General features: G+C 38.4%; 4 protein-coding genes across 5 annotated transcripts; 2 read left to right on the top strand and 2 right to left on the bottom strand.

Annotated features, from left to right (window-relative positions):
• The first annotated feature begins 29 nt into the window (after window positions 1–29).
• On the top strand, window positions 30–1,786 carry slc25a4 (solute carrier family 25 member 4). The gene is made up of 4 exons (XM_034537619.1): window positions 30–140; window positions 801–1,287; window positions 1,373–1,513; window positions 1,629–1,786. Exons 1-4 carry the CDS (start codon window positions 30–32, stop codon window positions 1,784–1,786), a joined length of 897 nt encoding a protein of 298 aa, XP_034393510.1.
• A 1,310-nt stretch (window positions 1,787–3,096) lies between these two features.
• On the bottom strand, window positions 3,097–9,554 carry cfap97 (cilia and flagella associated protein 97). 2 transcript variants are annotated; one of them, XM_034544396.1, is made up of 5 exons: window positions 9,383–9,554; window positions 7,765–8,714; window positions 6,680–6,960; window positions 4,296–4,458; window positions 3,097–3,439 (listed from the first exon to the last, which is right to left on the bottom strand). In XM_034544396.1, the coding sequence occupies exons 2-5, from the start codon at window positions 8,693–8,695 to the stop codon at window positions 3,324–3,326; spliced, it is 1,491 nt and encodes a 496-aa protein (XP_034400287.1). In that variant the 5' UTR covers window positions 8,696–8,714; window positions 9,383–9,554; the 3' UTR covers window positions 3,097–3,323. The 2 variants fall into 2 exon arrangements, with proteins under 2 accessions (XP_034400287.1, XP_034400288.1); XM_034544397.1 differs by having other exon boundaries at window positions 3,097–3,436; window positions 9,383–9,523.
• A 1,236-nt stretch (window positions 9,555–10,790) lies between these two features.
• Window positions 10,791–15,362, bottom strand: ufsp2 (ufm1-specific peptidase 2). Its single transcript, XM_034544881.1, has 12 exons — window positions 15,238–15,362; window positions 14,983–15,073; window positions 14,259–14,442; window positions 14,098–14,164; window positions 13,479–13,636; window positions 13,155–13,347; window positions 12,794–12,940; window positions 12,527–12,691; window positions 12,316–12,440; window positions 12,162–12,238; window positions 11,694–11,818; window positions 10,791–11,594 (listed from the first exon to the last, which is right to left on the bottom strand). The coding sequence occupies exons 1-12, from the start codon at window positions 15,238–15,240 to the stop codon at window positions 11,508–11,510; spliced, it is 1,422 nt and encodes a 473-aa protein (XP_034400772.1). The 5' UTR covers window positions 15,241–15,362; the 3' UTR covers window positions 10,791–11,507.
• Window positions 15,363–19,247: 3,885 nt separating this feature from the next.
• gucy1a1 (guanylate cyclase 1 soluble subunit alpha 1) lies at window positions 19,248–25,631 on the top strand. The gene is made up of 6 exons (XM_034536702.1): window positions 19,248–19,487; window positions 19,744–19,814; window positions 20,455–21,196; window positions 22,431–22,916; window positions 24,260–24,403; window positions 25,473–25,631. Exons 1-6 carry the CDS (start codon window positions 19,248–19,250, stop codon window positions 25,629–25,631), a joined length of 1,842 nt encoding a protein of 613 aa, XP_034392593.1.
• Window positions 25,632–27,948: the final 2,317 nt, after the last annotated feature.

Below are 27,948 nucleotides of genomic sequence, written 5' to 3'. Positions count from 1 at the left end.
TCTCAAATCTGCACAAGAAAGATCCAACCATGTCGGACGCGGTGGTTAGTTTCATGAAGGACTTTTTGGCCGGTGGCATTGCCGCTGCCATTTCCAAAACAGCTGTTGCTCCCATTGAGAGAGTAAAGTTGTTGCTGCAGGTAAAATAATAGAACCATCGTATGCCAAACGCATGGTCGCGTGGTCATTCTTTTATGCGTAAAGTGTGCGTAAATGTTGGGTTACTGATACACCAAACGTTAAAATCTAAATCTGTCATACTTTTTGGTAGAAGAAAATGCCTAGCTGTGTAAGTTGTTATAGACGTAAAGGCAAGGGGCACGAGAGAGGTCCCGGGTCGATGTGGAGATGGTTTTACGCACTGGACTTTGCAACGTTGCATGCTATGATGGCGACGGCGACAATCCTCCTAATATGTGTCAATAAAATGGCCATAATACTAGTCTGTGAGCCATTTGTATGTTTATTAAGCTAATTAATATAACTAATATATTACTGATGTCCGCAGTAATATTTAGTGAAATTGAATTGCTATATTTAACCTGAACTATGTAATCTAATACACAGCTGATTCTCAAGTGACAGGAGTGTGCCTGTAACTAAGGCCTACAACTACACACAGTAATGCCTGGCCGGCAAAGATGATGTAAATACAAGAAATTATTCAAATGTAGATACAAAACAATATATTCTTTTGTAAATATCTAATTGTGGATGAAAAAGTTGTGCAGCATTTTAAAAGATAATTAACCACATTATACGTGTCTTTTTTAATGTGCTTTTATTGTCTTTATTTGAAGGTCCAGCATGCCAGCAAACAGATCACTGCAGATATGCAGTACAAGGGAATCATGGACTGTGTGAGAAGGATACCAAAGGAGCAGGGCTTTATTTCCTTTTGGAGAGGCAACCTGGCCAACGTGATCCGTTACTTCCCCACCCAAGCCCTCAACTTTGCCTTCAAAGATAAGTACAAGAAGGTCTTCCTCGGTGGTGTGGATCAAAAAACACAATTCTGGCGTTACTTCGCTGGTAATCTCGCATCTGGCGGTGCCGCTGGGGCGACTTCGCTCTGCTTCGTCTACCCTCTCGACTTCGCCAGAACAAGACTGGCTGCCGACATCGGCAAGGGTGCATCTGGGAGAGAGTTTAGCGGCCTTGGAAACTGCCTCACCAAGACCTACAGATCCGATGGCCTCAAGGGTCTTTACCTCGGATTCAACGTGTCAGTGCAGGGTATTATCATCTACAGAGCGGCCTACTTCGGATGCTTCGACACAGCTAAAGGTGCGCACATCTGGCTGATCTTAACATGTTTTTAAAGTATGTTTATTTTGTGTCAAGCGGGTGACTTAACTTCTCCCTCATGCAGGTATGCTGCCAGATCCCAAGAACACGCACATCATCATCACTTGGATGATCGCCCAGACTGTCACCGCTGCAGCTGGTATCATCTCATACCCCTTCGACACCGTCAGACGTCGTATGATGATGCAGTCTGGACGCAAACAAGGTGAGCCTCACTCATGCTTGTGTCATATAGTTATGAATTTTATTGTTGTTTTTGCCCAATTACACATGCATTCCATGGGCGTTATGGTTCACTATACATGTCTTTGTGTCCACAGCTGACATCATGTACACGGGCACAATTGACTGCTGGAAGAAGATCCTTAAGCAAGAGGGGGGGAAAGCCTTCTTCAAGGGTGCCTGGTCCAATGTGATCAGAGGCATGGGCGGTGCCTTTGTGTTGGTGCTGTACGATGAGATCAAGAAGTACACATAAACTTTCTCATCTCCCAGTCCCCAAGGAAACCCCGTCACCTCCTTTGTTTAAGTCTTAATTCTTGTGATAACAGCTTGTGGTGAATTACAATGTGTGCATGTGCTGTACAGGTCACTACACTTGACCTTGGTTAACATGACTCCTCAGAAATATAAATGTATGTGTTGTTATGTTGTGATCCCACCTCACACATCATTTTATTAAGAATAAAGATTTATTATTCTAATAGTCTAGTGTTTAAGTGTGCTCTGTTTTCGGGGCAACCTGTAATCTGCAGTTAAATATGTCTTTTAAGAAGAGATCTGTCGAAGTGTCCTTGAGCAAGACACTGAACCCCCAGTTGCTCCTCGGGCGCTTCACTGCAGCCCACTGCTCCTTAATAACTAAGGATGGGTTAAATGCAGAGAATAATTTCCCCAATAGAGGGATCAATAAAGGATACATTATTATAATGACATCAACGATGGCTATGTTCTATTCAAGCGTTTCAGAGCAAGCATGCACAATACCAGGACTATGAAACTGAAGCAGCTAAATGGAATACAGCCATCATTGATTTTATTATTTACATCTGCGCTGTGACATCAATAGACTAAACACAACGCAGTTAAAACTCAATAATTAGGATTCTATAAAAAAATAATCCATAATCTTTACATTGGAAAATAATGTAAGTGCATTTAGTAACTGCACCTTCATTTTCACTTGTGGTAGACTTCTTGTTAAAAAATCTGTTCATACATTAATACATTTTGCACCGACAGCTGACGAATATCAACTAAGTCGAGAGGTTTATACAACAGCATTTTTGGTTTTATATCGAACCTTTTCATAATGTAATCAGTACCACATAAATATATTCAGTATGTACATGCACTCCCATAACCAACACACTATTGTTATAACCAACAGTGGTATATGTGCTCCATTGGTGAGAAGAGATTAGATAAAGATGTTCTGTCCACCATAATGCTATTAAGCTTGTTGTAAAACAGCACACCTCTTACTGCTGGAACATGCAGTTTTATTTTATAAAAAGGAACAGAATATACGCAACACAAAAATAATATTTAAAATATATATATATTTTTGTTAAATACATAATTCTCTGGATCAACATAAACAGTATAAATATTATAAAAGTGGGCTAAAATGTAGGTGTAATGGAAACATCCCTCTCCGAAACAGTTAATCGTCATTTCAACACAAGTCAGTCTTTCCAAAAAATAAAAAAGGTAGCTTACCGTCTTGAAGAGTTATTACTGCAGTACTCTGAAGCCACAGCTGAACAATTAAAATGTATTACAATACCTCAGATCACCATTTGCTTTATTTTAGCATCAAAGAATGGGAAGAAAGTCCATCTTCTTTATGACAACACAAATCACTGAATAGTTGGTTAAGTGAACTAAAAGTACGATGAACCCATGCATGTAAACAAAGATGCTTCAAGCTAAGTACGGTGGCAACGTAACCCTCTTGTGATGAATGTAGACCAGTGATGTGTTTCTTTGTAGATCTGAAAATGCCAATGTTCTCAGCACCAGACTGCACTGGGCTGTTCTTTTGACCTGGGTACGGGTGTTTTGCTGAAGTTAGTAGTGGAAACCGCTCTGCTGCTGTGGTGGGTGGAACTGGCTGGCCTGGAACCTGCTGGTGTGAATGACAGAGGGATATGTTCTGGTTACCGATTAACTGTTTTATCATCAAATCAGAAACCTAATGTACATTTTGAATTTCTAATGAGAAGATAATGCATCACTTGCATTTAATATTTGACCATGTATACTATACAACTATCACAAACCGGTACAGTACAGTTAATCACACACGCTAATTATGTGAGCAAAAAGCAACTATCCACTGTTAGCGACTGACTTAAAGTTTAACTCTTGAAGCCAGCAATGACATGTAGTTCACACAGTTTGACAACTAGAAAATATTCAAAAAACTCTTTAACCATGTTAAATATATGGCATGGGGAGTTCCAGTATCAGTCATCCAAAGCTGCCTTGTTAAGGTCTGACATTTTTTCTTCTGTTCATTAAATCTCTGCAGCCATCTGAAGGCAGCTGCTCAGACACGTGTGCTAAATCTGCAGCCTTCAATCGCTGCACCGAGAGGACGTGCTGATCTTCTTTGTTTACTTTAAATGAAGTCAAGGCATGCAAACAACAGCAGGCTCCTACTAAATAACTACATACAGCTGGTAGCTGCTCTTGTGGGATCTAACCACTCAGGAGCACAGGTGCTTTTATTGTGTGCAGCTACCTCACTACTTGGTTTGTCTAAAAAAGATGACCCAAATCCCCTGGACCTCGTGGTGTAGTCGGACCTTTGAAATACGCAAGTGGTCGGAGAGGAGGCATATCCTTGTTATTTAAACAGTCTTCTCATCCGTTTGCCTTGTATGAGCATGTACTCCATCACCATATCGTTATACAGTTCAGGTTATACAACATATTTTGAACACGGCAAAAGCTGAAAGATCCAGACCCACGGTACCTACCTGAGGGCGTCTTGCTGATAGACCTCTCTGACTTTGTGGGGGACATACTGACGGGGTATGAAGGAGCTCCCAGGATTCTAATGTGTCGCTGGAAGTCCTTCAGTTGTTCTGAACGCTTTAGGCCAGGTGTTGGCTTGACGGACTCCAGTTTCTTCAAGAAAATCTGAAAGAAACACAATGACATGTTTTACATAGTAAGTAATGAATCAAAAAAATTCTACATTCTATAAATGCTAATTGTCTTGGCAACGAATAAAATCAAATCAGGTTTAACATGAATGTATATATATATATATATATATATATATATATATATATATATATATATATATATATCTCAAAATGCAGCATGTTTTATGGGAATTATAAAGCTTTTTCTAACATTTGATTCATTGAACCATTTACTGAATGCTGATCACATTTGTTCTGGCTTTTAACCCACAACATAATACATTTATAAAGAGTGCATATATTTCACCAAGATCCCAATCAAATTATGTAAATAGAAAAATATCTGGTACTTCGCAACAAACACAACCAAACCGCATGAGGCAAAACAGTGGAGGCAAGTTGCTGAATGTCATACATGCAGACACACTCCCACATGCATGCTGTGCAGAAATCACTCAGTGAGCAAAAACTCCTCATGAAGCTATGCAGCAAACAAAAAGCTCAACAGTTAAGAGACTTTTCCTAAGTCCACCAGAGGTCATAAAAAGTGCAGTCAGACTGGTCACCTACTGGACTTCGGATGTATGAATCATTTTAGAATTAATAAATTTAGAGATAATTCAAAGAAATAATGTGTAATTGAGCAATCTTGAATAACATAAAACTAGTTCTACTTGTGCAGGAGCACCAGGGTGTCTTACATGCGTGATGTGTGGGGTGGCTACACTGATCAAATGGCAGATTCAGTTACTTCCCACTAAGAATAGAGCAGGTTAAAAGTACTCCCGACAACGTAGAGAGATGGATGCAAGAGGAGAGAACCGTCTGTCCTAAAAATGAGTGGAAAACATTTCCTGATAAAAACTTTCAATCAGCGTTAATGTAATATCTCCAGTCAGCAATACGTGTACAAATATCAGTGAAGACAGTAATACAAGTTCTCTTTTCCCTTTTTTTCTTTTCAGAGGAGACAATAACGATCTGCAGGCTGCCAATGAGTACAAGTTTTAATTTACTGAAACATTTTTAAACGTTGCTTTTTGTTTGCGTCTATCACAAAGTGGTCAAGCAGAGTTAATACAAGAAAGGGTGAGAGGCCAAAGCTGCAGAGGCTGAACTGCCTTATGTCACTCTATGGCGTTGCTAGCCTGCCACCTGCTGCCATCTGTCCAAGTCCATCCGTGTCTGCTTTCAGGGGAGGCACTCTTAACCCAACTCACTAGTATCCTTAAATAAATATAAACTAAAAGTGTAAAAGTGGTATAGCTGCAGAAAACCCCACATGTTAAAGTTACAAAAACATGTTTATCTTTACTTAAACTACTTTACTTGCATATTCTCCCAGAACAGCTGCTTCTACAACTGCACACTGACGTTTCGAGAAAATCGCTGATGCAGTAATAAATCAATGGGAATCAAGTCAGCTAAAACCATCGTTTCCAGTCCTTCCTGAAAAAGTCCCTCTCTCACATTAAAAAAAAAAGAAGGAATATTTAAGAATCAGTGAAACAGATGAATATATATTTTATATAAAGGATGCTTTAATTAAGATGAAAGCATTGTACTTTTTTTTTTTTAAATGGAAAAGAGTATATTCTCAGTTACCAATTATCAAGAGATGAGCACATATCAGCCTCACATTTCAGTAGCAGAATTGATTGACGTATTTACACAAATTAGAAATCGGAAATGCCTTTCTAGAGACACAGCAGCACCAGTATAATAATAAACACAGATTAGTTTCAAGGTTAATTGGCAATTTGCCTTTGCCTTTTAGGTCAATGTAGAGACAGACAGAGGAATAAATGCTATGCAACAAAGGTCTCAGCTGAAGGATTGATGGACAGATGGTACTCAATACTGTTTGGGAACAACAGTCACTTAGACGCTTCCAAACACACTTTTCACTATGGCCCCAGAATTGACACTAGTACTACAATGTATTCCGCAAATGAGAATCAACTTCCTAAGATAACTGGTACACGAGAATCCAAGCCAATCTTGATGTTGATTTGAAGAGGCACCGTTTGGGTGCGTGAGCTAAATATCAATAATGCTAAGCTAAAGAATCACAAACTGAACAATGAGTCTTGAAAAGCCAAAAGAAAAGAACAACTGAAGAATTAGAGTGACAGGAATGTCATCTATACTAATGTTAAAGTTTAGTTTTTATATTAAATTGAGTATCAATTCACACAGGAGGCCAAACTCACCAGGTTTTCCCTCTCGATGCGTTGCTGTTCCCGCTGCCTGTTGAGTGCGCTGTGAGAGAGGAGAATATGCGGCAACTTGCTGGTCATATGGGTTTTCTTCCTTGTTGTACTTCCTGGTCTGGGCCCTGGAGTATGTCGCGAAATCTCACGAAGAAGACGCTGGTTCTCTCGATCTATGCGTCGGACCTCATCATTGGTGAACGAGTAGTTCTTCCTGTTTCTTCCCCCAGTACAGCAGGAAACCAGTTTACCTCCATGCCGACTCTCTGAATTGAGGGAGCCTGATTGGTGGAAAGGACATCCATTACATTTTCTTAATCTGCCTTTTAGGGAGTTAGTGTTTTATGCCATGTTGAAATGCCTTTGTTTGTTTTGAAATTATTTGTTTATAGTGTACTACTAAAAACATGTAAAAAACTAATGTACAACATTTTTATAAAGTCACATTTCTATACCTTGTCATGCCATCATATACATTTTGCAAAGCCATTCTGGTGTAAGTGAGGTACAATCTCAATGTAATGTTATTCATTTCAGTATAATATTTAACATGCTCAGTGGGAATTGTTCCTGATGTACTGTAGAGGGAAAGGTCGTCTTTTGATGTTTAGTACAAATCCAAATCACGAATATATTCAGGAACTACAGTATATAGCCTTATAGGAATTCTAAATCTTTGGGTGCACCGTAGTGTTCGGGTAAATTAGCATTTGCTTGAAAACAGGTAGGTGTAACGTCTCCTGAAGAGAAAAGGCTTTGTTGTGCAATTTATTTGAGATTAAAAGATAAAGTCCATTTCAAGTTTTATTGCTCATTGTATGATGATTTTAGGAATGTTTCATGACGGATGATTTAAAAAACAACTTGAGCTGCTTTAGCAAGATAACCTTTTTTTGTGGCAGTTTATATTCGTTAAGGACCATGCTCTTTGTTTGCAATGTGAAGTTATGTTCTTGTCTGAGGGCTGAGTTGTCAAAAATAGACATTGCTTTATTTTAAAGGACCGAAAACCAAAAAGGTTGGGAAGCAGTGGTAAAACAAGGAGCATAGAAAGCCTAAGTGATAAGGAAGGCAGTTTTACTCACACTCATCTACATCCTGATCCGAGTCTTCATCCTGATGCATGTCACTCAGGCCACTGGAGGGCACACTCTCCTGCTGCTGCTGCTGCTCTTTAAGGCATCCCTCTGTAGGCTCTGTTTGGTTCAGGTCCAATGACTGGAGAGGGCTTATATCAGGAGAGGAGAGGGGACTCACATCTGTCACTGTATCCTCTGACTCCTCTGTATGGCCAATAGGCACGTCCTGAGATCCTGCTGAGCCTGCGTGGGTCCTTCTCATTTCAGGGGATAAAGAAGTCTTGTTGGGCTTTGGAAGGGTGGGGGAATCTATACTGCTGCTAGAGTCTGAGTCTGAGTCTACGCTGCTTTCAGTTGAAATGGAGGATGGACTGCTGGTACGCCAATTTCTTATCTGTTTTTCAGGAGATTGTTTAATTTTCCCTATTGAGTCAGAGTGTTTGGATGGCAATGTATCTTCTTCATACTCATTTGGTCTCTGGCTGTACACATCCTTACAATCTACTTCCCTGGCCTCATCCAATAACACGATAAATGTTTCATTGTGCAGTTTAGACTTTGAATTAGAGTCTGCCTCACTATCACTGCCAATATGGATGGCTTTATCTGATGTACAGGCAACAGATGATACGCTGGATGCCCTGCTACTCTCTTCTTCCTTTACTTGACAGCTGTTCCCTTTACTTTCTGCCCTGCTACTAATGTTGTTGTTGTCAACTAGCTTCGGGTGTTTTTTTGTCTCATCAGTTCTTGGAGAGGAACCACCTTTTGTTGTTTCTGTCTGTTTTGCACGTCGCTTCTCAGGGGCTGGTGGGTTCTCTTTTTCAGCCTTCAAGCCTTTCTCTATCTTTTCCCCTCCATCTCTGCTGCTATCATCACAGTCACTGTCAAAAAATGAATGATCCACTTCACCTTCTAGTTCCCTGGGGTTGAACATGGCAGACAACAGACTGAACCTATAAAAAGTAGTTTAAGATTGAGATGTTAGACTCAAATTAAAGTCAAAGAACCGCGACTCTGGTTTTTCCTCTTTAAACCAATTAACTATAATTTACGATGATTACAACCAATCTGCTGTTTTAGAGATTGGATGATTACCACGACACTGAAGCCATTGGGTTCCATACAACATGAACCTCTTGTTTTAAAGTACTGTTATTTGTTTTTCATATTTGTATTGTACATTTTGATCATTTTAAATTATGTCTCAAGTTATTGCACTGCGTTTTTTGTGTATTGTTATGCACCTTTCACCAAGTCAAATTCCTTGTATGTGTAGCTAACGTACTTGACAATAAACAGATCTGATTCTGAAATCAGGAGCTTATACAACTTAAATTGTGTAATGTTAAAATCAAATATGCCCTTATTTTTGCGACGATTATCGTTGTGAGGCATCAGTTTAGCTAGACTTTTCAAGCTGTACTCAATGTATAACCTTTTTTCACCACAAAACAAAATGTAAGATATGGTCAGACAGTAAAGACACTGGAAGACGCCATGAAGGCTGAGCATGTTTTAAACATAGAACACATAGTTTGAACTTGACAACGTTCGGTTTACTAGAGTAACGTTATGTTAGACTAAGTTAGCTAACGTTAGCTGAAAGACAACGAAATCTTACCTGGCGAAGGGTCCCCCGTCAAAACGTGCCTCACCTTACAGTTGAAATTACGTCGAGAAGACGCGTATTTGAAGCGCAAAGCTGCACTTACAAACAATCTTCCTTAGCGGGATGCAGCCTAGAGCCCAACGTGGTGACGGTGCCTGGTAACTACGCAACGTCACATCCTGGCAACGGTTACCCTGCGCAGAGCGCTCAAGCAGGGCCGTATAAAGAGAGAGTCGCGTGAACGGAAGTTCTAAAGTGTTGTTGGTCACGTGTTTCACGAAAGCCTTCAGGTAGTTCCAGGAACTACTAAATTAATTCCTTCACCTTTAATGTTCATAGAGCATACAGTATTTAGTTACATAAATTGTGTTTGTTTTTTTATTTTAATTGAGGATTGGTAAATATAACAGTTAGAGTTACCTGCCTTGTTGACATATTTTAGGCTAAAGTAGCCTTGTTTAAAAGGAACAGTGTGTGAGATTTAGTGGTGAGGTCGCAAATTGCCAGCAACAACATCCGTTCACTCCCTTTTCAAGCAGTTATTGTAGCTTTGCGGATTAACTATATTAAATATTGCACGTATTTATATTAGATTTTTAAAATATATGTTTTATTGTAAATGTCTATTTTATATGTTTCTTTACTTGTGCAGTACTTACTTTTTCTCATTTTTGGGTGACATTAGTATATTGATCAAATTTGGTTACTGAACAGCTTGTCAACAGCCCCATATATTCACAGTACATAATCTTACAGAGAATTCAAATGAAAATAAATCACAGTGCAGTACTTTGTCTTTTTCAGCTAAAGGTTTAAACAACTTAAACACATCAATAATTAGAATTGATAGAGGAATAGACAAGAGGCTATTTAGTTTTTCCTTTGGGCTCTATTATGCCAAAGTAACTGCTCCCCCTAGTGCATACCCATTAACAAGAAAGGGGATTATCTGAAAGGCGCGTCCCCTGACATTAAAATTTGTCACGGGTTTTCTCTTAATAACATTGTTAGACCTAGAAGTGACACACACTAATGAAATGCCAATGTCCTAGGACAATAGGTCTTGGGTGAATCTATCGTATAAACCTGTGTCTGGTCACTGTCATAGAATTTACATGCCTATGCAGGATGGGGAGAGATGGGAATTGAGTGGGGGTTATTTCTGTGGCAGTCCCATAGCTACACAATCAGTCCATGAAGAAGAAATCACAAAGAGTGACAATAAGTTTTTGGAAAATGAACTGTCCCGTCTTATCTCGATAGACTTTAGAAAATTCTACATTTTATTATGTCGAGTGAGAAGAGAAAAGCTTCCATTTGACTCTGACAACTGACTGGCTGTCAAAACTCAATTACAAGGAGTGATTGTTTTCTATTAATCTGCTGTGTCAGACAGGCTGCATTCAGGAACAGACACAAATAGTTCTCAGAGTGGGACCAAGGCCCCTGGGGGTCCTTAAATGTTTCCAGGGCCTCCACAGCTAAATGAGGATTTCATTATAATTTATTCACCAACAAATCTCTCCGTTTACAAATTAATACAATATTCATTCAACCAACAGTCTAAAACCCAAAGACATTCCATTTACTGTAATGTATGACAAAGTATCCAATCCTTATATTCTGTAAAGCTTGAATAAGGGAATCATTGGCATTTTCGCTTGAAAAATTGCCAAATCGGCTGATCATTTAGTGTAAATAAAAAGAAAATTTAATAAGGAATGAAGGAAAATTGAGGACAGAATAAACTGTACATTTGAATTAATTGTAAGATCATCCATATGTCTATTTACAACACAGCAATAATAAAACTCTGTTGACCTGGATGTCTTATAATTACTGAATGAAATGAGACATTTTAGTATACATATTTCACCAGCCTTTGTATTATTAAATAATTAACATATTTGCTGACATGATATGATACATTTCTCTTTTCAATACCAAATAACAACCATCCTGTGTTGTGCCTTTGTTGCTAAGACAATGATTTATGTAGCATTCAACCAAAAACGTAAAAGTAAATTACAAGAAATTTGACATCATTACAGAAATTCTCAAATTTGCAATGACACTCCAACGTTTTGCAAATGCTTTACCAATGTCAGATGATGTCTGTCTGAAAGGTTGTGAGAGCTCAGATGACCTTTGGCCTCTGAGGAAGACACAGATTATAATACGCAATCTGATCCCAAAAATCCGGTCCTTTCCAGCCACACCAGCCCTGGGAAAGATAACATTCATATCACATTCATCAGAGCACAGTATGTAACAAGGTGTACTTTACAGAGAGAAATGCAGCCAGTGGAGATGTAACAGTTACCTTGTCTGTAATAACCTGCGAGTCCTCTGCTCCTGTGTAATGTGGATCTAGGATGAGATAGCGGATTTGCCCGCTGGTCTCACTCCAAGCCACACCTAGAATAGTGTGAGCTAAAACTCCCCCCCCTGCAACACAGAAAAAAGTAACATGAAAGCTTGTATTCATCTTAGGAAAAACCTTTACCACGGTTTTACCCAGGCTGTGTTCGTGCTAAGGAATTAAGATGTGCATGTCTTTGTAGGATTTAGATACAATTACTACTTTTTTTCCGAATCAGATATAAATTACATGTTGCTATAGTTTATGTATTGTTTTTGTTTGTCTGAAGAGTATGTACAATTACGTGAAGGTATGTAAACACATTTTTGGTTTTAAAGTTTGGTAACACTGTACCAGTTGAATTACATGTCTTAATGCTTAAAGTATAGTTTAGGAATCGTTCCGAAACCCTTCAGACATCCAGCTTACCAATCATGATGGGAGTCCCATCAGTAAGGAAGTGGTTGGCCAGTTCTCTGCCTTTGGATGCCAGCTCAGAACCTTGACTAAAGAGTACAAGCATTTAACATCAGATAAATCCATCATCACACAAGTTGCTATCCATAGGCATCTTACAACACACCTCACAAACATGATCTTTGAAGTGACCCCAAGCAGCTGGTTCAGAACAACCTGAACCTCAATGGATCCGATCCACTGGCGTGATCCAACAAAGGATGCCTGTTTGTCTCCAACATCCAGTAAAGCCTGAAAAGGTGAGAGCCCATTGAAAGGGGCCACTTGGAAATGTCCATGTTATTGTTATAGTCATATTTACTGGACCACTACTGTACCTGTTGGATCTCTCTGTGAGTGGGCACGGCCCGCTCTACAAAGCCTTGCTGCTGGAACCAGGAGCAGATGGTCTGGAGGGAGCGATAAGCACAGCCCCAGCCGTTGTCATCCACATGGTCCTGCATGTAATGGTGATAGCTGTAGAACCCCTGGACCAAGTACACCTTGAGAAAAGACACACATTAGAGAAGACAAGATTGCGATTCCATGCAGAGTTCTTCAAAAGAGGAGATAGTGACAGACTTTAATCTGGTGATAAGACACACCTTTCCATTGTCCAGCGTGGGATGTGTGAGGCCCAGATGAGGGTTTCGGAGGTAACCATCTTTGTAGGGCTCATTGGGAAAGTGGTAAGCATTGGCTCTTCTAAAATAGGGCCAGTCATCAGGTAGCTCAAACTGTTGATGCAGTTCCTACTTAGACAGCGTTTGTGTCCAATAAAATGAAAACAAATATGTTTAAAATAAGAACATAAATCAGGAGTTAAGCAAAGACAATTCCATGCTTTAATAACATCAGTGTTTCATGCAGGAGTTGGATCCATAGCCTGAACCTGAGGATTCCCCTCTATGCTCCATGTGGCCTTTTTATTTGGGAATTTAAAGACTCTCTGTTTTTGAGTCTTACCTTACGTTGCGTCTCCAGTTGGCTGTCAGGCACTCCTGCAGGGTAAACCACGGTCACTAGCCCTTTTGGCTCTGGAAGGAGGAAGTGGAGCGGTTGAGGTACCAGCAGCGTGGTCCCCTTAATGTGTTGCAAGGTCACTTTCTCCATCTCACACAGCTGATGAGTTAGCGCCTCCAACAGGCGTTCAAAGGCACTGCAAGGCCAGAAGAAAAATCTTTCACAAGTGAGCAAAATATTCATGGTAGCAGCTGGTGATGGTGAGTTCAAGATTACTCACATTGATTCAGTGAGGTTTCAGAGCTTGGTTAGTAATATAAAACATACTCTTTGATTGTTTCATTGACGGTGGTACGGACGACGCAGTCCACAGGAAAAGTTGTAGACAGGAAGTGGGATTTATGGACTGTTCTGCTGAGGATCGGGGCTGAAAGGGGGCGGCCTGTCTTTGTCGCCTCCATCATCAGACGAAGGTTAATGACACTCTGAATGAGAAAGAGGAATTTACATTCAAGCTCAGGAACCATAAAGTCAATAAGGCATACGTGAAAATTATTAGGTGAAACAATTAATCAAACAATCAACCGACAGATAATTAACCTGCAACTATTATAACTATTATAATTGAATTGATTATGTCATTGAATTGTCAAAAAAAGCTAAAATAATAACGGGTTCTAATTTCTCATATGAGTATTTTCTTTAGCTCTAGGAAACTGAAAACTGTGGTTTTCACACTTTACAAACCAAGCAATTAGTCAATTGACTGAGAAAATAATCAGAAGATTGATTTATTAAGAAAATAAATGCTGCAGTCCTACTTGGATTACATCTAAAATACAAAACACTGCTAAGATGTTGAAGCAGATACCTAGTGGTTCATATACTATTGGTACAGTTAATGAGAAGAAAAAAAAACATCTTAATAAGTATAACGTGTACATACTGCTGCTGAACTTTTTTTGCTTTTCTTTTTTGCAGATCTCTTGCCAGCAGCCTCTTGTTCATCTGACCTGAAATAAATAAAAACGTTAATGTGAATTCAGACAAAGAAACAAAAAGTTGAGGATTTCAGACAAAAAAGAAAATATTTTAAAAAGTACTTACTGAATCCATTGATGTATATCTTCACATAGTGTGTTTGGCGTTATTTCTTCAGGTATTGCGTAAACACCTCTGTTTGGCCAAATAATAACAGGACTGTCACAGACTGTGAGAACACATGATTCAGATTTCACCTGAGATTGAAGCGTCTCGAATGTTCTTGAGATGACTTTGTGCATGAGCCGTGCTGAAAGACAGATAGAGAATATCAGTCCATTACCAATTACTACATTCAAGTTAGTTAGTTAAAATGATCAATGGTAGCCGTTTAAGAAAACAATGAAAATCAAAATAATGGGATTTCCAATTCCAGAAAAATTATATTCCTGGCATTATCGGAAAGGCTTTGAAACAGCATTATGGCAATCGTGGAGGGAAATCAAATGTGCACCATTAAACATAGCAGCATTTTTATATAGAACTTCTTTTGGTGTCCAATCAAAATGTATTCAGGGATTGCACTGAAGGATTTCAGACTCAGTAATACTAAAACTATGCCCAAGGCCCTGCAGGTAGTTTTAGGTAAGTTACATATTGGGGTTGTAGAGACTTTCCTTTATGTGTAGATGTATCTCATTTTGGTAATATAGAAATTATAAAAGACACAGGAAAGCACTATAGGTACTGACACCATGCTAGTACGACTTAAACTGCTCCATATTAAACAGTGTGGTATCCAACTTGAATATTAAAATATATAGCAGCAAAAAAAATTCTCTGAACATACCATCTGTGCTGTCCAGGTGACATTTGAACTCCAGCGGCCCTCTGACACGAAGGATGGTCCCTGTGTCGGAGGACTGCGAGTCCGCAACAACCTGACATGACACAAGAAAAGTAAATAGTGTTAGAGAACCAAGCAGTGTTTATAACGTTAATGTAGACTACAAACACGGAAGTGAGGAGCCGCTGTCGGCTGTAGGTCAGCTGCTAAAACATAAAGCTGAATAGGAAAAGATAATGTATCTGTAAACAAACTTACCATAGTGGAGTCAATCACGAAGCTAGCTGCTGTTTTCTACGCTGTGGAGGCTGACATGTCTGTTGCAACGTGTCTCTGGCTGCTGCATTCTATTGGACCACACTGGCCCCACCCATTTAGGTCGCATTCATGGTGACTCGTTATTGATAGCACTACTGGGTTACACTGGGGTGACATCCTCTTCTTAGTAGAGATGCATTGTTTTTCCCCATTCTGTCCTTTTGCAACGTGTGTCATGGTAGTTTTAGTTTTTATTGAACATTTTCAATTGTCTGCCGACATTTGCGTGAACAGATAATTACGAAAAACAGTGTTGTGATAAAATACTGTGTTTCCATATTAACAGAATGCACAGACTGAATACACTTGAGGCCTGTAGAGCATGTCACATGATATGAGCAAACAACGGAGAGACAAGTCTTTATAGGTATGGCACAATGTTGAGCACTTCACAGTGGGAATAGGTTGAACCTACATTTGGTGCTACTACTTCTAATAATAATATTAATAATGTATAACAATCCTAATGAAAACTATTCGATTGACGCTGTCGCTTAATCAAGCTCATTGCGAATGAGTGCACTGTAACATTTCCTGTGTGTATCTCAATGCTGGTTCTGCTCTACTAGGAATGAGTGAGGCATACTATATCTGATTATTCCAGCATCAATGCCTGTGTCATCCGACTTGAAAACATGCGTGAACATTCTTGTTTTTTTATCCTATTGTTAAGCTATTTATATGGATTTAAAATGTACTTTGTTTAATACAATGATATATAATGCAAGCAGAGTGCAAAGAGAAACAAGTAATATAACATACATAAAACCCTGTTTCTTAGTGCATTGTTTTCCTCAGGCTGTAACATGGCAGCCATGCATGCTCGGCCAGGCAGTGTGAGCAGACACTGGGTTAAAGATGCTGGAGCTCTTACGCATGTGGGAGCTTTCCAACGACTATGCTTGCAGCAAACCTCACCACCAAAACTCATTGACCTTAACAACTGAAAAATAAAATCATCATGAAACGCTGCACTTGTAGACAAATCAGATACCAGTACATAATGAACTGCTTTTCACCAAACAAAGGACAGCATTGAGCATATGAATTATGGGTAAACTTCATGGATATCTGTAGATGAAAGGACCTGCTGAAACATATTCACATTACAGCCCTGTTACACTTGTTTAATATGTTCAAAAGTAATAACTATTTGTTTTCTTTATTACAAAGTCAAATAAAGCACATGTTGAAAATGAGGTCAGTTTTAGGTCAGCCATTATTTTGTTCTGATATTGCTTCTGTAGCTTCTGTATACAATCATTAGTGATTTGTTAGGAGAACAGGGAGCTCAAACAGCCCATCTCACACAAGCATTTAAAATCAATCTTCTCAATGTAGTAGATTGTCAGTCAAATTTGAATAAACACACTTAACAAGTTCAGTGCACATGACTTGTTTGTAGTATTAGCACTTATGAGCATACGGACGAAATTGCTGCAAAACATTTTTGGAAATGACCGTTATTTTGAACATGCGGAGAAGAAAACATGAGTTTATCTTCTGTGCTCATTAGTTTGGTGGACCAGTTTTGACCAATTGCGCCCAAAAAGGTCCACTGTTAAATCTGCCGGAGTGCATAACATTACCAAAGGTTTACTGTAAGTATCTATTAAAGTGCTTTATGTGCCTGAATGTTGCCATCTGCCTGAATGAAGGTTTCTTTCTTGTTAAACTAAGTGCAGCTCAAATATATACATTTTAACTGTCTGAATTCATGGCTGAGTTCCTGTAGATTTAGTGCGCTGGGCTTGATTTGTGATGAGATTAGCTATCTCTCTCTGCTTATCATAAACAACATTTTATGATCTTTGAACGAGTGACTGAATATGGCAGCAACCATGGAAACTCACATTACAAAAGCACATTCATTATATGGAAATAAGTAATATTTATAATTTGATTAATTTGCTCATGGTTTCAAGGTGGAGTCTCTTTCCAGCGCATGACCTCAACATTGGTGGTTGTTGTTCCAATAAAAAAAAGAAAGTCAGCAATTTGGGGAAGAGAGAGAGCACGGAAAAAGGAATTAAAAAAGTCTTCATTAACAAAAATAACAATGTTACTTGTACTACATACAGCATATACTGTTTGGTGTTATATTACTTAACTTACACAAGCCTTGTATTTACACAGTTTTATAAAACAAATACAACAGATATGAAAAATTATGTATAAAAAAACTATGGAAAACTTCATGCAGTAAAATTTAGTTAGTGGGACAGATTTGTCTGTTTGCCTACCACACACCTAAAGCTTCCATATTTAGACTTTGATGACCACAACCTCATCATTTAACATAATGAACCATTAAAGTGTCACTGATAAAATAACTTGCACATCTCAAAATGGCAGTTTAATGACTTGCATTGAAGGTGGCCACCCTGGATCCTATGAAAGGATTCCCCCCTTTATTCTCTAACATATAAACTTTGTCTTGTGGTTGAAACATCCTGCATGGGCCTTGTTGAATGACTGCCAATGTAAGCAGCTAATTCAGAGTTATCCTGCAAGAAATGAGAAAACTCCCAAATGACAAAGCTGTTCATTATTTAAGCACTGAAATGGATTTATTATGTTGGACTATGAAAATGCTCTTTTCAGACCAAACAAGGTGCTCATCATGGCCAATGAAATCTATTTTTGACATGGGTTTTATAAATGAACTCGAAACATGTTGTCTTTAATCATCATTTCCTTAACGCTCTCATATAAAACAAATCGGCTTCATGTCAGAGTTAAACAGTGTTTTCTGTGACAACAGACATGTTAGTGAGGAAAATGTCTTTATTGAAAAGTAAGACCTGTAAACAGATTTTGATGGGTTAATTGGTGGAGTTTCCCTTTCAGTCATTTTTAAGGAAAAATTATCCCCAAAACGATTTGGCTCTGGCTTTATGGTCTTATACTATTGTAAACATAACATCTTTGGGTTTAAGCTAATTTAAAAAAACTTCTCCTTAGGATCTGCGATAAAGTATTCAGTAAATTAATTGACAATGAAATGGTTAGTTGCAGCCTTACAAAATAACAATAATATTATCAGTGATGATGAATAGGACATGTTTTGTGTTTCAAGAAGCAATCAAAAAGCTGTGCATTATGACTACCTCATTTGAGAAGCTAGGTATTTAACAAAAAAGCACTAAGCGGTGGGGGAACCTTGCTATTTATAATCTTAAACATCAGGCTATGTACTGGTATTTTACATGGGAAATACAGCAGTTAAGTTGAAATGTAAGTATATATGTTTAGGTGTGTGTGTGTGTGTGTGTGTGTGTGTGTGTGTGTGTGTGTGTGTGTGTGCATGTGTGTGTGTGTGTACATGCAAGCGTGTGTGAGAGAGAGAAGAGCAGAGATAAAGTAAGTCTATATTATTTAAATAATTAGATAAAATCATGTACAATACAGATTTTAAATATAGACAGTTCTGTAGAAATGTGGAAAACAATATCATCATAAAGTCTACAAACAAACCATTGAGCAGCACAGGCACACACACTAGAACTCCCACGTGAATATAATGAGTGTTCGTTGACCAGTCTGGTATGATGGGTACCATTCAATAGGCTAATCTAAATGAAAAAAAAGTCCACTGCATGCGATGAGTCGCCTGGAAATAAGTTCTCATTGCTGATAGGTTGTTCAGCGACACCAGCCCCATGTGCACATGGATTGGCCTACTGCTCTTTTTTCTCCAGTTTCTCATTGGCTTTTGGCAATGATAGTTCCCTGCCATCATTTGCCCGTGCAGATTTCAATGAATATTGTATGTGGTCTCTGGTTTTGGTGCTGATCATTTGAATCAGCGGGTCGCTAGGAAAAAGGTGCCTTGGATGAGCACAACAGATGATGGAATTTCTCCCAGAGACCGCAGCTGCTCGATCAGGACTGTCTCCCTCCGAAATTAGATAATAACTGCAGAGACAGGAGATTATACAGCAGGGGAGATGTTCTGCGCGAAGCTGAAAGAGCTGAAGATATCTGGAGAATGCCCATTCTCCAGCGGCGCCAACAATAATGAGCTCGGAGACTTTGAGGAGCGCTCAACTGACGCAGCGGATTTATTGCCTATTTCTAAGGACGTGCACGGAAAGATAGGTGAGGATCTACCTCAACAGAAGACAAGCAGAGCCAAAGTTAACCTGCATACACTTGGGGAGAGCATACGAAAATTGGTATGTCCCGAGGTGAGTTTAATTTATTGATATTCACATCATGCAATAACTACAGTATGTTTCACATGTGTTTATGAAGAAGAAAAAACAGCTTAACTGCAGGTGTGTGTTTGTCGCATGTCTGCCCCGACGCGCAGACATCATTACTGAGATAAAGACATTCCTGCTTTAAAAAACAATATTATTTGTGGGCGTTCCTGCGTTTCAAGCTGCTGTTCAGTCTTTGCCAGACGATGCCCTTTAACTAGCTGAACACTTTGTCATACAGTTTCAAAGGCTGCACACGGCCCTCCAACGAATGATGAAACTATCAGATCAAACCAGGGACTCTGAAAGGTAATGTGTGTTTTAAATACAACTGCCACCATAATAACTACACTACTCATCTTAGACTGCTTGAATTACTGCTGCTGCAGATATCTTGCATCCCCAATCAAAATAAGACGAGACTGCATTATTTGGATTTCTGTTTACATCAATATCCCTTACAAATGTATTTTGACTGACGATAAGGTGTATGCATGATGCTATAGCTGGAGGTAGAGAGTCCCTTAAAAATCTGCTGAAAATCACAGTATTATCAAAAATGTCAAGCAGATAATTAAAGTATCAATTGAAACATTAGGATCATTGCAGATTCTCAAATGAGATAATTTGCAGCTCTTTCTTTGGTCATTTATTTTAACAGAATATCTTCAAACATCGAACATGTTTGACGGATTATCTGATAATAAAAATTAAAGGTAGTTGGGACTATAGTCAGATATTTTGAACAAAATATGGTCCACTGGGTGATTTATGTCTGACTTTGATATTTGTGTTTCGCAGTCCAATAGTTTCGTGTACAGACTGTCACAGTTGCACTGATGAGCCGGAACATTTAGTGGAAATGATGAACATGTACTCAACCAAAACAGGTAATACCAAATCTGAAATGAATGAATTTCAAATACGGTATTTGTGGGCTTCACATCTTCACCTGCTTCCTTTCATCTGTCCGACCAGAAATCCAGATGGAGGCTTTGAAAGTTGCTCTTGGCGAGGAGCTCTTCAACATGTGTTATGAGGAGGACGGACACATTTTGAGGGTGGTGGGGGGAGCTCTCCACGACTTCCTCAACAGCTTCAATGTCTTGTTGAAACAGAGCAGCACGCCGCCCAACCCGGACAGAGAGGATTGTGTAAACCAATCTTCGGTACTGTGCTTAGACAAGGATGCAGGTCTGCTTACTGTCTATTTCTTCAACCCCGACCCGACCACTGAGCTCTTCTTCCCTGGAGTCATCAAAGCTGCTGCCCGCCTGCTGTATCACTCCACTGTGGATGTGTTGATGGACCCCAGTGGGGCTAAAGACAGCATCTTGCAGTCCAGCACGGAGTCTAGTCTTCTGTACACAGTTGTGGTAAAGGATGCTAAACATCTGAGCCCCAGTCCGCTGCGGGCTACCTCAGCTGGAACCCTTCCTACCTCTCTGTTCTCCACCATCTTCCCTTTCCATCTGATCTTGGACCAGGACTTGGTTCTGGTACAAATAGGACACGGGCTCAGGAAGAGGCTGCTCAGGAAGGACGGACTGAGGCGGTCCTCTACCTTCCAAGAACAATTTTCTATTGTCTCTCCCCAGATCAAATGTAGCTTTCAAGGTATTCTGACCATGCTAAACACACAGTTTATCATTCGGATCAATCATGGAGTCTCCATCGCAGATAACACAGGGAAGGTATGTCAACCTGTCTGGGAGATAATGAGGCGGAACATGTCCTCTGGTCATTGTCTTGATACTAAAGTAGAAAGAAAAAATGATGCTATTTATAAGCAGCAGAGCTTATTAGTGTTGTACTCGGTGCACTTGGCCTGAGGCAGAGATCAACATTATACCCCCAACGGAGATCAGAAGCAAATGTCAAACCATTTCATCCATCAAAGGCACAGCCATGCTCATGCTAGTTATGTGAGGTTGCACAGCAATTGGTCTTCTCAATGAGAAAAAAATATATATCAGTGAGTAAACATGGCAGTAGTATAATAACATTCAGCCAGTGATGCTTCTATTTACTATAACAAAAGTCTTCCAGCGCTAATTTGACTATAGCTACAGAGTGCCATTAAAACAGGTAAATATCAGGAAGTCTCAGTCTCTTGCATCCGGGGTTCATGATGTATTATTCAGGTGACAAGTCCAGTACTCACACACATGACTTACTGACTGAAATGCACATTCTACTGTCATTATGTGAGTGTGGCTATGTGAGAAAGTGTGATACAAGTTAAGGTAAAAAAATATCAGTGATCTTTTGCAGTCGTGGTGAAGTACATTTTATAACTAACACATCAGGGTGTTAGAATAATAAGAAAAAAAGAGGAAAAGTAGCAAGTATTTGCCTCAAAATAGTTTTTGGTTTCAATACTGAATCCTTAAATACTTCCAGTTACTATATGAAGAATTAGTAGGTGTGTAATTGCTCCTGTATTATTTATCATTAAAGTCAGTACTAAACACTGATGATGATGTCACAATGTGTGCCATGTTAACTATCTTAGTTTAGGTATTGGCATGCTAATGTTAAGGTTAGGTGTAGACAGTTGATGTTGATTGAAATGTCATTTATTTCGAGCCAAAGTACTGGAGAAATTAAACTTTGACCTCATAATGGTGCTCGATGAAAGGTCAGGAGATCACCAAGGTGGTCACCCTAAAGTGTCACCCTAAAGGAAAAGTCTGCAGATCCAAAAAATCAGAAGGTTTTATCCTCTGGGAATCATGAATGTCTGTACAAAATTGAATGGCAATCCTTCCAATAGTTGTTGGGACAAGTACATAATTGACTTAGGTTAGATGGGATTTATTTTTATCCACTGGAACATAAATAACCCTTTTGACATTGTTTATTGTTGTGACTGACGGCTGGTGGAAAAATGAAAATTTATCATCATTTGATTTGATTTTGTTTCAGCTCATGGACCTCAAGGGTCAGATGATCTATGTTTCAGAGTCCAACGTCATCTTGTTCTTAGGCTCACCGTGTGTGGACAAGCTGGAGGAGCTAACAGGCCGCGGCCTCTACCTGTCAGACATCCCTATTCATAACGCACTGCGTGATGTAGTGCTGGTGGGTGAACAGGCCAAAGCCCAGGATGGTTTGAAGAAGCGTCTGGGGAAGGCCAAGGCAGCCTTGGAGCACGCTCACCAGGCACTGGAGGAGGAGAAGAAGAAGACAGTTGACCTCCTCTTCTCCATCTTCCCCGGAACGGTGGCACAGCAGCTGTGGCAGGGCCAAACGGTGCGGGCCAAGAAGTTTGACCGAGTCACAATGCTCTTCTCTGACATTGTAGGCTTCACTGCTGTTTGCTCGCGCTGTACCCCGATGCAAGTGATAACCATGCTCAGTGAGTTGTACACCCGGTTTGACCACGAGTGTGGAGAGCTTGATGTTTATAAGGTAAGTTACTGGAATAAAGGAGCATTATTTTGTTTTGTAAGAGCTGATGTCAAAGTTAACCCTTTAACCTATGCTTTTTTCTTTTTATCTATTGCAACTGCTCTGTTTAGAATATATAAGACAATTCAGAAGTAGCTGACATTAGAAAGTTATAATTATACACTTTTGCAACAAAATGTTAAAATGTATTTTAACATTTTACATTTAACATTCAGTATATTTTTCAATTCAATCTAAGTAACAATACTTTTAGGCAATTTACTACATTAAAATGAAATGTACTCCCTTTTAAATATTATTTTCTTCTAAATGTTTTGCCAAATCAGTTTGTATCAAATTGTTTAGATACCCTGTTGCCAGTGTATTTAAATCAATTATATTTAATACATTTTATTTTATTAATTAATTAACAGTTAACAGTCAATTATATTATTTGTAAATGTGTCCTCCCCAAATGTTTTTTCTAATGCCATCTCTGCACCGCCTGGTATGTAATTGTGATGGGAGATACACAATACAATCTTCTGATATTGTGATATTTATGTTCTCATAGATTGTGACCAAGAAATTACCAGAATCAGCCTCAAAACCCCTCAAATTACCAGAAGCATTATAAAGGACAGCGTCCTTAAGGGTCCAGTAGCTATGGCCTTACAGCTCATTAGAAACACATAAACTTACTTTTAATGGTCGTTTTTCAAAGGTACCTAGCTGGCACAAAAACCTATATAAAAACGTTAAGAATTCACAAACTACAGTAGCTCACAGATAAATAAAGTTAAATAATTTGCCTTCACATAACACTTTAAAAAAAACAAAAAAATAATACACTATTCCTCAACAAGTTAAAAAAAACATACTGAGACTAAAGCTCAACCAACTACTTTGGTGTCTGCCAAAGGCTGCTAATCTACAGGGAGGTTGGATAATGTAATCAAGGTGTCATGGAAGCATAACAGAAAGAGCAGCATGTTTGACAAATATCTCGTAAAACGCTAGGAAGTCAGAGGTTCTTTCAGGACCCTGTTTCCACTCCACATGTATTAGCCTAAAAATAGTCTCACTCTGTATCTGTCACAGAGCTGTTTAGTGCTCTCCCGTCAAGATTTACAGGTACAGAGTAGAAGAAGAAGAAGACAAAAATCCCCTTGGACTTTTTAATATAACCAGGGATCAAGTACTATTATAATTTAAGTTTTATTACTCCTCAGTTTTTTTGTCTTCTGCTGCACGATGTAGAGCAAGTCAGATTGCGAAGAGATTTTGATGAACGTCTTCTTCACATTTGTGAGTTTGCTCAAGGTTTATTGTCTTATTAGTTTTTAATGGTCTACTGTATTCAGGTGGAGACAATTGGTGATGCCTACTGTGTAGCTGGTGGCCTACACAAGGAGAGCGGGACTCATGCTGTCCAAATTGCACTCATGGCCTTAAAGATGATGGAGCTTTCAAATGAAGTTATGACGCCAACTGGAGAACCAATACAGGTATGGGTGAAGAATTGATTAACAAAATACTCATTTATCAACTTTATGTAACTTCTAACAAGCCTTTTCATATACTCTAGGTTTACAAAGAAAAGCCTTCCATTTTAAAAGTAACTATCCCTACTCCACCGGAGTAGTTTCTCTTAGTGAACAGGTTTTCAAGTCTTGTAATTATCTATTATAGAATTTAACATAACATTAACCAAAAGGCAAATTACATGACTTTGTCTTTGATGCCAAAAACATCATTAAAGTTGGGAAATCAGTTCCCCATTCAATGCAAATGTGAAGCCATAAATAAGTATGGTGTCTTTAGTTGAGATGTTTTGTTCTTAATAATGCATGCATAATAGATAGTACATTTGTGGCATATACGGTTACATTTTAAGATGTTTGTTTTTATAAAATTCTAATCTAAAAAACGTTTTGTAAACTTATATTCATGTAATGAAACCTCGATGGTACTTGGCACCAACATTGGTCTTTTAATTAATGATTATTCTATGGATGATAGAGGAAAACAGTTCATTTTCAAAATCATGTATCGACAGTAGCTGATGGATTCAGAAAGTATTAAAAGTAATTTATATTATTATATATATATATATATATATATATATATATATATATATATATATATATATATATATATATTTATATTACAATTGTTTGCACATTACCCCCCCCCCCCCCCCCCCCAACTGTTGATGAGCATATTAGCGTGAAAGGGAAGGCAGGATGTGCGTTGTCATTTCCACGCATGATACAAACAAAACCGGGACCCTTCGAACTTCGTAGCTCTACTCGTGGTCAAAAGCTCTGCAGGGTACCTTTAAAAATGAGACAATTTGTGATTAATGAAGGTGAATTTAACTTTTCACGGAAAAGTACAAATTAAAAATTAAAAGTAAAAACAGATGCCTGAAGAAATACAGGATCTGTATTTGTGCCAGTGCCAAAACTACAATCATATATTGTTACAATGTGGAGTGAAAGGCTTCCATACACTCCAGCAGAATAAAAGACAAGCAGAAGCCTGAATCATGTTGAATGATCCATTTTCCCTCAGATGCGTATTGGCCTCCACACTGGTTCTGTACTGGCTGGTGTGGTTGGGGTGAGGATGCCTCGTTACTGCCTTTTCGGGAACAATGTCACAATGGCCAACAAGTTTGAATCCTGCAGCCTGCCGAGTAAAATCCACATCAGCCCGACAACCCACAGGTGAAGTAACATAGCCAATCCAGGTTACAAATAAAGTCTGCATAACTCTCCTCTAAAACAGTTTCTTTGACTGAAAGACAGAAAAAACAAGCAAATGTCAGAATTGTCAATACAGTATGATATTGTATGTTTCCAGAAGTAGTTGTAGAGATAAAAACAACAACAATGCTTTAGGCAGGAATTTTTACTTTTACAACAGCACTGGGTTTCCTCTTGTGTGAAATAATTTGCCACATTGTTTTTAGAGTCATGTTTTATTTGTGTGCTTTGTGTCCCAGATTGCTAAAGGATCGGCCAGAGTTTGTCTTTGTCCCAAGGAGTCGACAGGAGCTTCCGGCCAACTTCCCAGAAGACATCCCTGGTGTTTGTTACTTTTTGGAGGCGCCCTTCAAAACTGACTCTGAAAGGAAGTCAAGCCGCTAAAGAGCCCAAAAACGTTAGATATGACGAAATGTAAACTTATCCAATGAACACAGTGCAAGCACCGTGTATATTTTGGTTGAGGTTGTTTAGATATTGATGATATTGTCAAGCCTATAAGTCAAACTCTTACAGCTGCTTAGTTACAGACATGTCAGTTTGCTGTCAAACATGAGTCTTGTCTGCACAATTACCCATTTGTACAGTTGTAGTGCAGAGAAATACTCACTTCCTCCATGTTTCTTCCAGAATGAGTCATCTCTGCATATAGATATGATGTAAAAAGTGGCTTTCCTCGCCTGTTCTGTCAATTTGAACATTTATTAAGAGATACAACATAAAACATGTGCTAAATGTGGCCAAAATGGCATTCTATTTTTCATGACAAGTCAGTAGATGCTTCTGGTTTTCTGTAAAGAATTACATATGTTGTCTTGTATAATATGTTATAATATGATAGAAAAATACATTTTGTATGTTGATCCTCAAAGTGATGTTGCTAAACAATGGTTTATTTTATCAAGATTTTTTTCTGTAAATATCTTACTGGTCCATTCACACCTGTCCATTACTGCTGAAAGCACCTTGGACTGTTTGTACGGAAGAAGAAATCAAGATTAAAACTGAGATGACTGTGTGTTTCAGTGGAAAATTTAAGGACAAATCATTTGAAAAAGCTGAAGCAAATGATAAAATTATTAAAATATTTAGGATACATACAGCCTCCTTAAACTGAGATTCACTCCTCTAATCAAATGATGTAATGCAGAACAGATAACAGATTTAGGTGCCTTATGGGAACTATCCAGGTGGGATCACAGATGTTTCATGTTAGTTCTAGCTGCTTTTTGTTGTTGTTGATATGGTTTAATATGAATTTACATGTCAATTTATTCCACATGATTGGGGCTCAAACTCCATATATATTTGTAATAACATGTAACTGAGAATTCCATTTATTAGACATAGTATTCAAAGATAGCGTTTTCCTAATACAAGTAAAACACATGTATTTTTGACCTTTTTCCCCATTGTAGACATGTTTATACTGTATTACATTGGGTTCATATCACCTTTCCTATTCAGCTAGAACATTACACAACCAGAATACAATGAATGTTCTACTATCCCTCATAATGACGTGCTTTAATAATTATTGTAATGTAATCAAAGCACAATAAATACTGACATGAACATACCTAAGTGACTCTTCAGTGTTTAAAATATCATAATATATAACAAAATATAATGTTAAATTATGCTATTGACAAAAAACATTATATCATACAATATGCAATGACGGACATTTACTCCAGTCAGGTATATCTTTAATTACAATTTTCCGGTATTTCCCCATTGCTGTAGATATTATGCTGCTTACATTTCAGAGCAAAATACAACTTTACTGTAGTTCGTAGTTTATTTTGAGATTAAGGTTTTACATTAAAAAACAAACCTGATTTGCTCATTAGAATATGCTGTATAGTTAGCGAATAAACACACACACACACACATACATATATAAGTATATATAATTATAATATATATTAATATATATTATATAATAATATATATTGTTGACCAACAATATTAAATTGTTATTTAGATTCAATAATAGTAATGCAATAATAAAATAGGCCTATATATAAGCATTCCGATCTGAAAGAGTATTGTGCATAATGTGTACTTTTACTTTTGAAATACATCAGGCTGATAATACCCAATGCATAGTCGTTGTTTCTTTCTCTTTCGATGTTTACATCATCTATATTTTGAATGCATGAATCGTATCTGTAAACACTAAAACAACATGTTGGTATTGCCCCTGTTACTGAGTGACTAAAGTCCTTCTTCCTAATGCTAAGATATTTTTGAAGAATGTTTGGCATACTTTTTATAAA

This window comes from Cyclopterus lumpus, chromosome 1 (genome assembly GCF_009769545.1).
Source record: "Cyclopterus lumpus isolate fCycLum1 chromosome 1, fCycLum1.pri, whole genome shotgun sequence".
Classification (NCBI taxonomy): Eukaryota; Metazoa; Chordata; class Actinopteri; order Perciformes; family Cyclopteridae; genus Cyclopterus; species Cyclopterus lumpus.
This window is presented reverse-complemented; position numbering and strand designations above follow the sequence as displayed.

Coding starts and splice junctions, on each gene's coding strand:
- slc25a4 (XM_034537619.1), top strand. CDS start 30: ATGTCGGACGCGGTGGTTAGTTTCATGAAGGACTTTTTGGCCGGTGGC. Junction 1,288..1,372: donor ATGCTTCGACACAGCTAAAG/GTGCGCACATCT, acceptor TCCCTCATGCAG/GTATGCTGCCAGATCCCAAG. Junction 1,514..1,628: donor GCAGTCTGGACGCAAACAAG/GTGAGCCTCACT, acceptor TTGTGTCCACAG/CTGACATCATGTACACGGGC.
- cfap97 (XM_034544396.1), bottom strand. CDS start 8,695: ATGTTCAACCCCAGGGAACTAGAAGGTGAAGTGGATCATTCATTTTTT. Junction 6,961..7,764: donor GGATCAGGATGTAGATGAGT/GTGAGTAAAACT, acceptor TCCACCAATCAG/GCTCCCTCAATTCAGAGAGT. Junction 3,440..4,295: donor TATCAGCAAGACGCCCTCAG/GTAGGTACCGTG, acceptor CATTCACACCAG/CAGGTTCCAGGCCAGCCAGT.
- ufsp2 (XM_034544881.1), bottom strand. Junction 13,637..14,097: donor GCAAAAAAAGTTCAGCAGCA/GTATGTACACGT, acceptor TTTCTCATTCAG/AGTGTCATTAACCTTCGTCT. Junction 13,348..13,478: donor GTCAATGAAACAATCAAAGA/GTATGTTTTATA, acceptor CTGGCCTTGCAG/TGCCTTTGAACGCCTGTTGG.
- gucy1a1 (XM_034536702.1), top strand. CDS start 19,248: ATGTTCTGCGCGAAGCTGAAAGAGCTGAAGATATCTGGAGAATGCCCA. Junction 19,488..19,743: donor GAAAATTGGTATGTCCCGAG/GTGAGTTTAATT, acceptor TTTGTCATACAG/TTTCAAAGGCTGCACACGGC. Junction 22,917..24,259: donor GAGAGCTTGATGTTTATAAG/GTAAGTTACTGG, acceptor TACTGTATTCAG/GTGGAGACAATTGGTGATGC.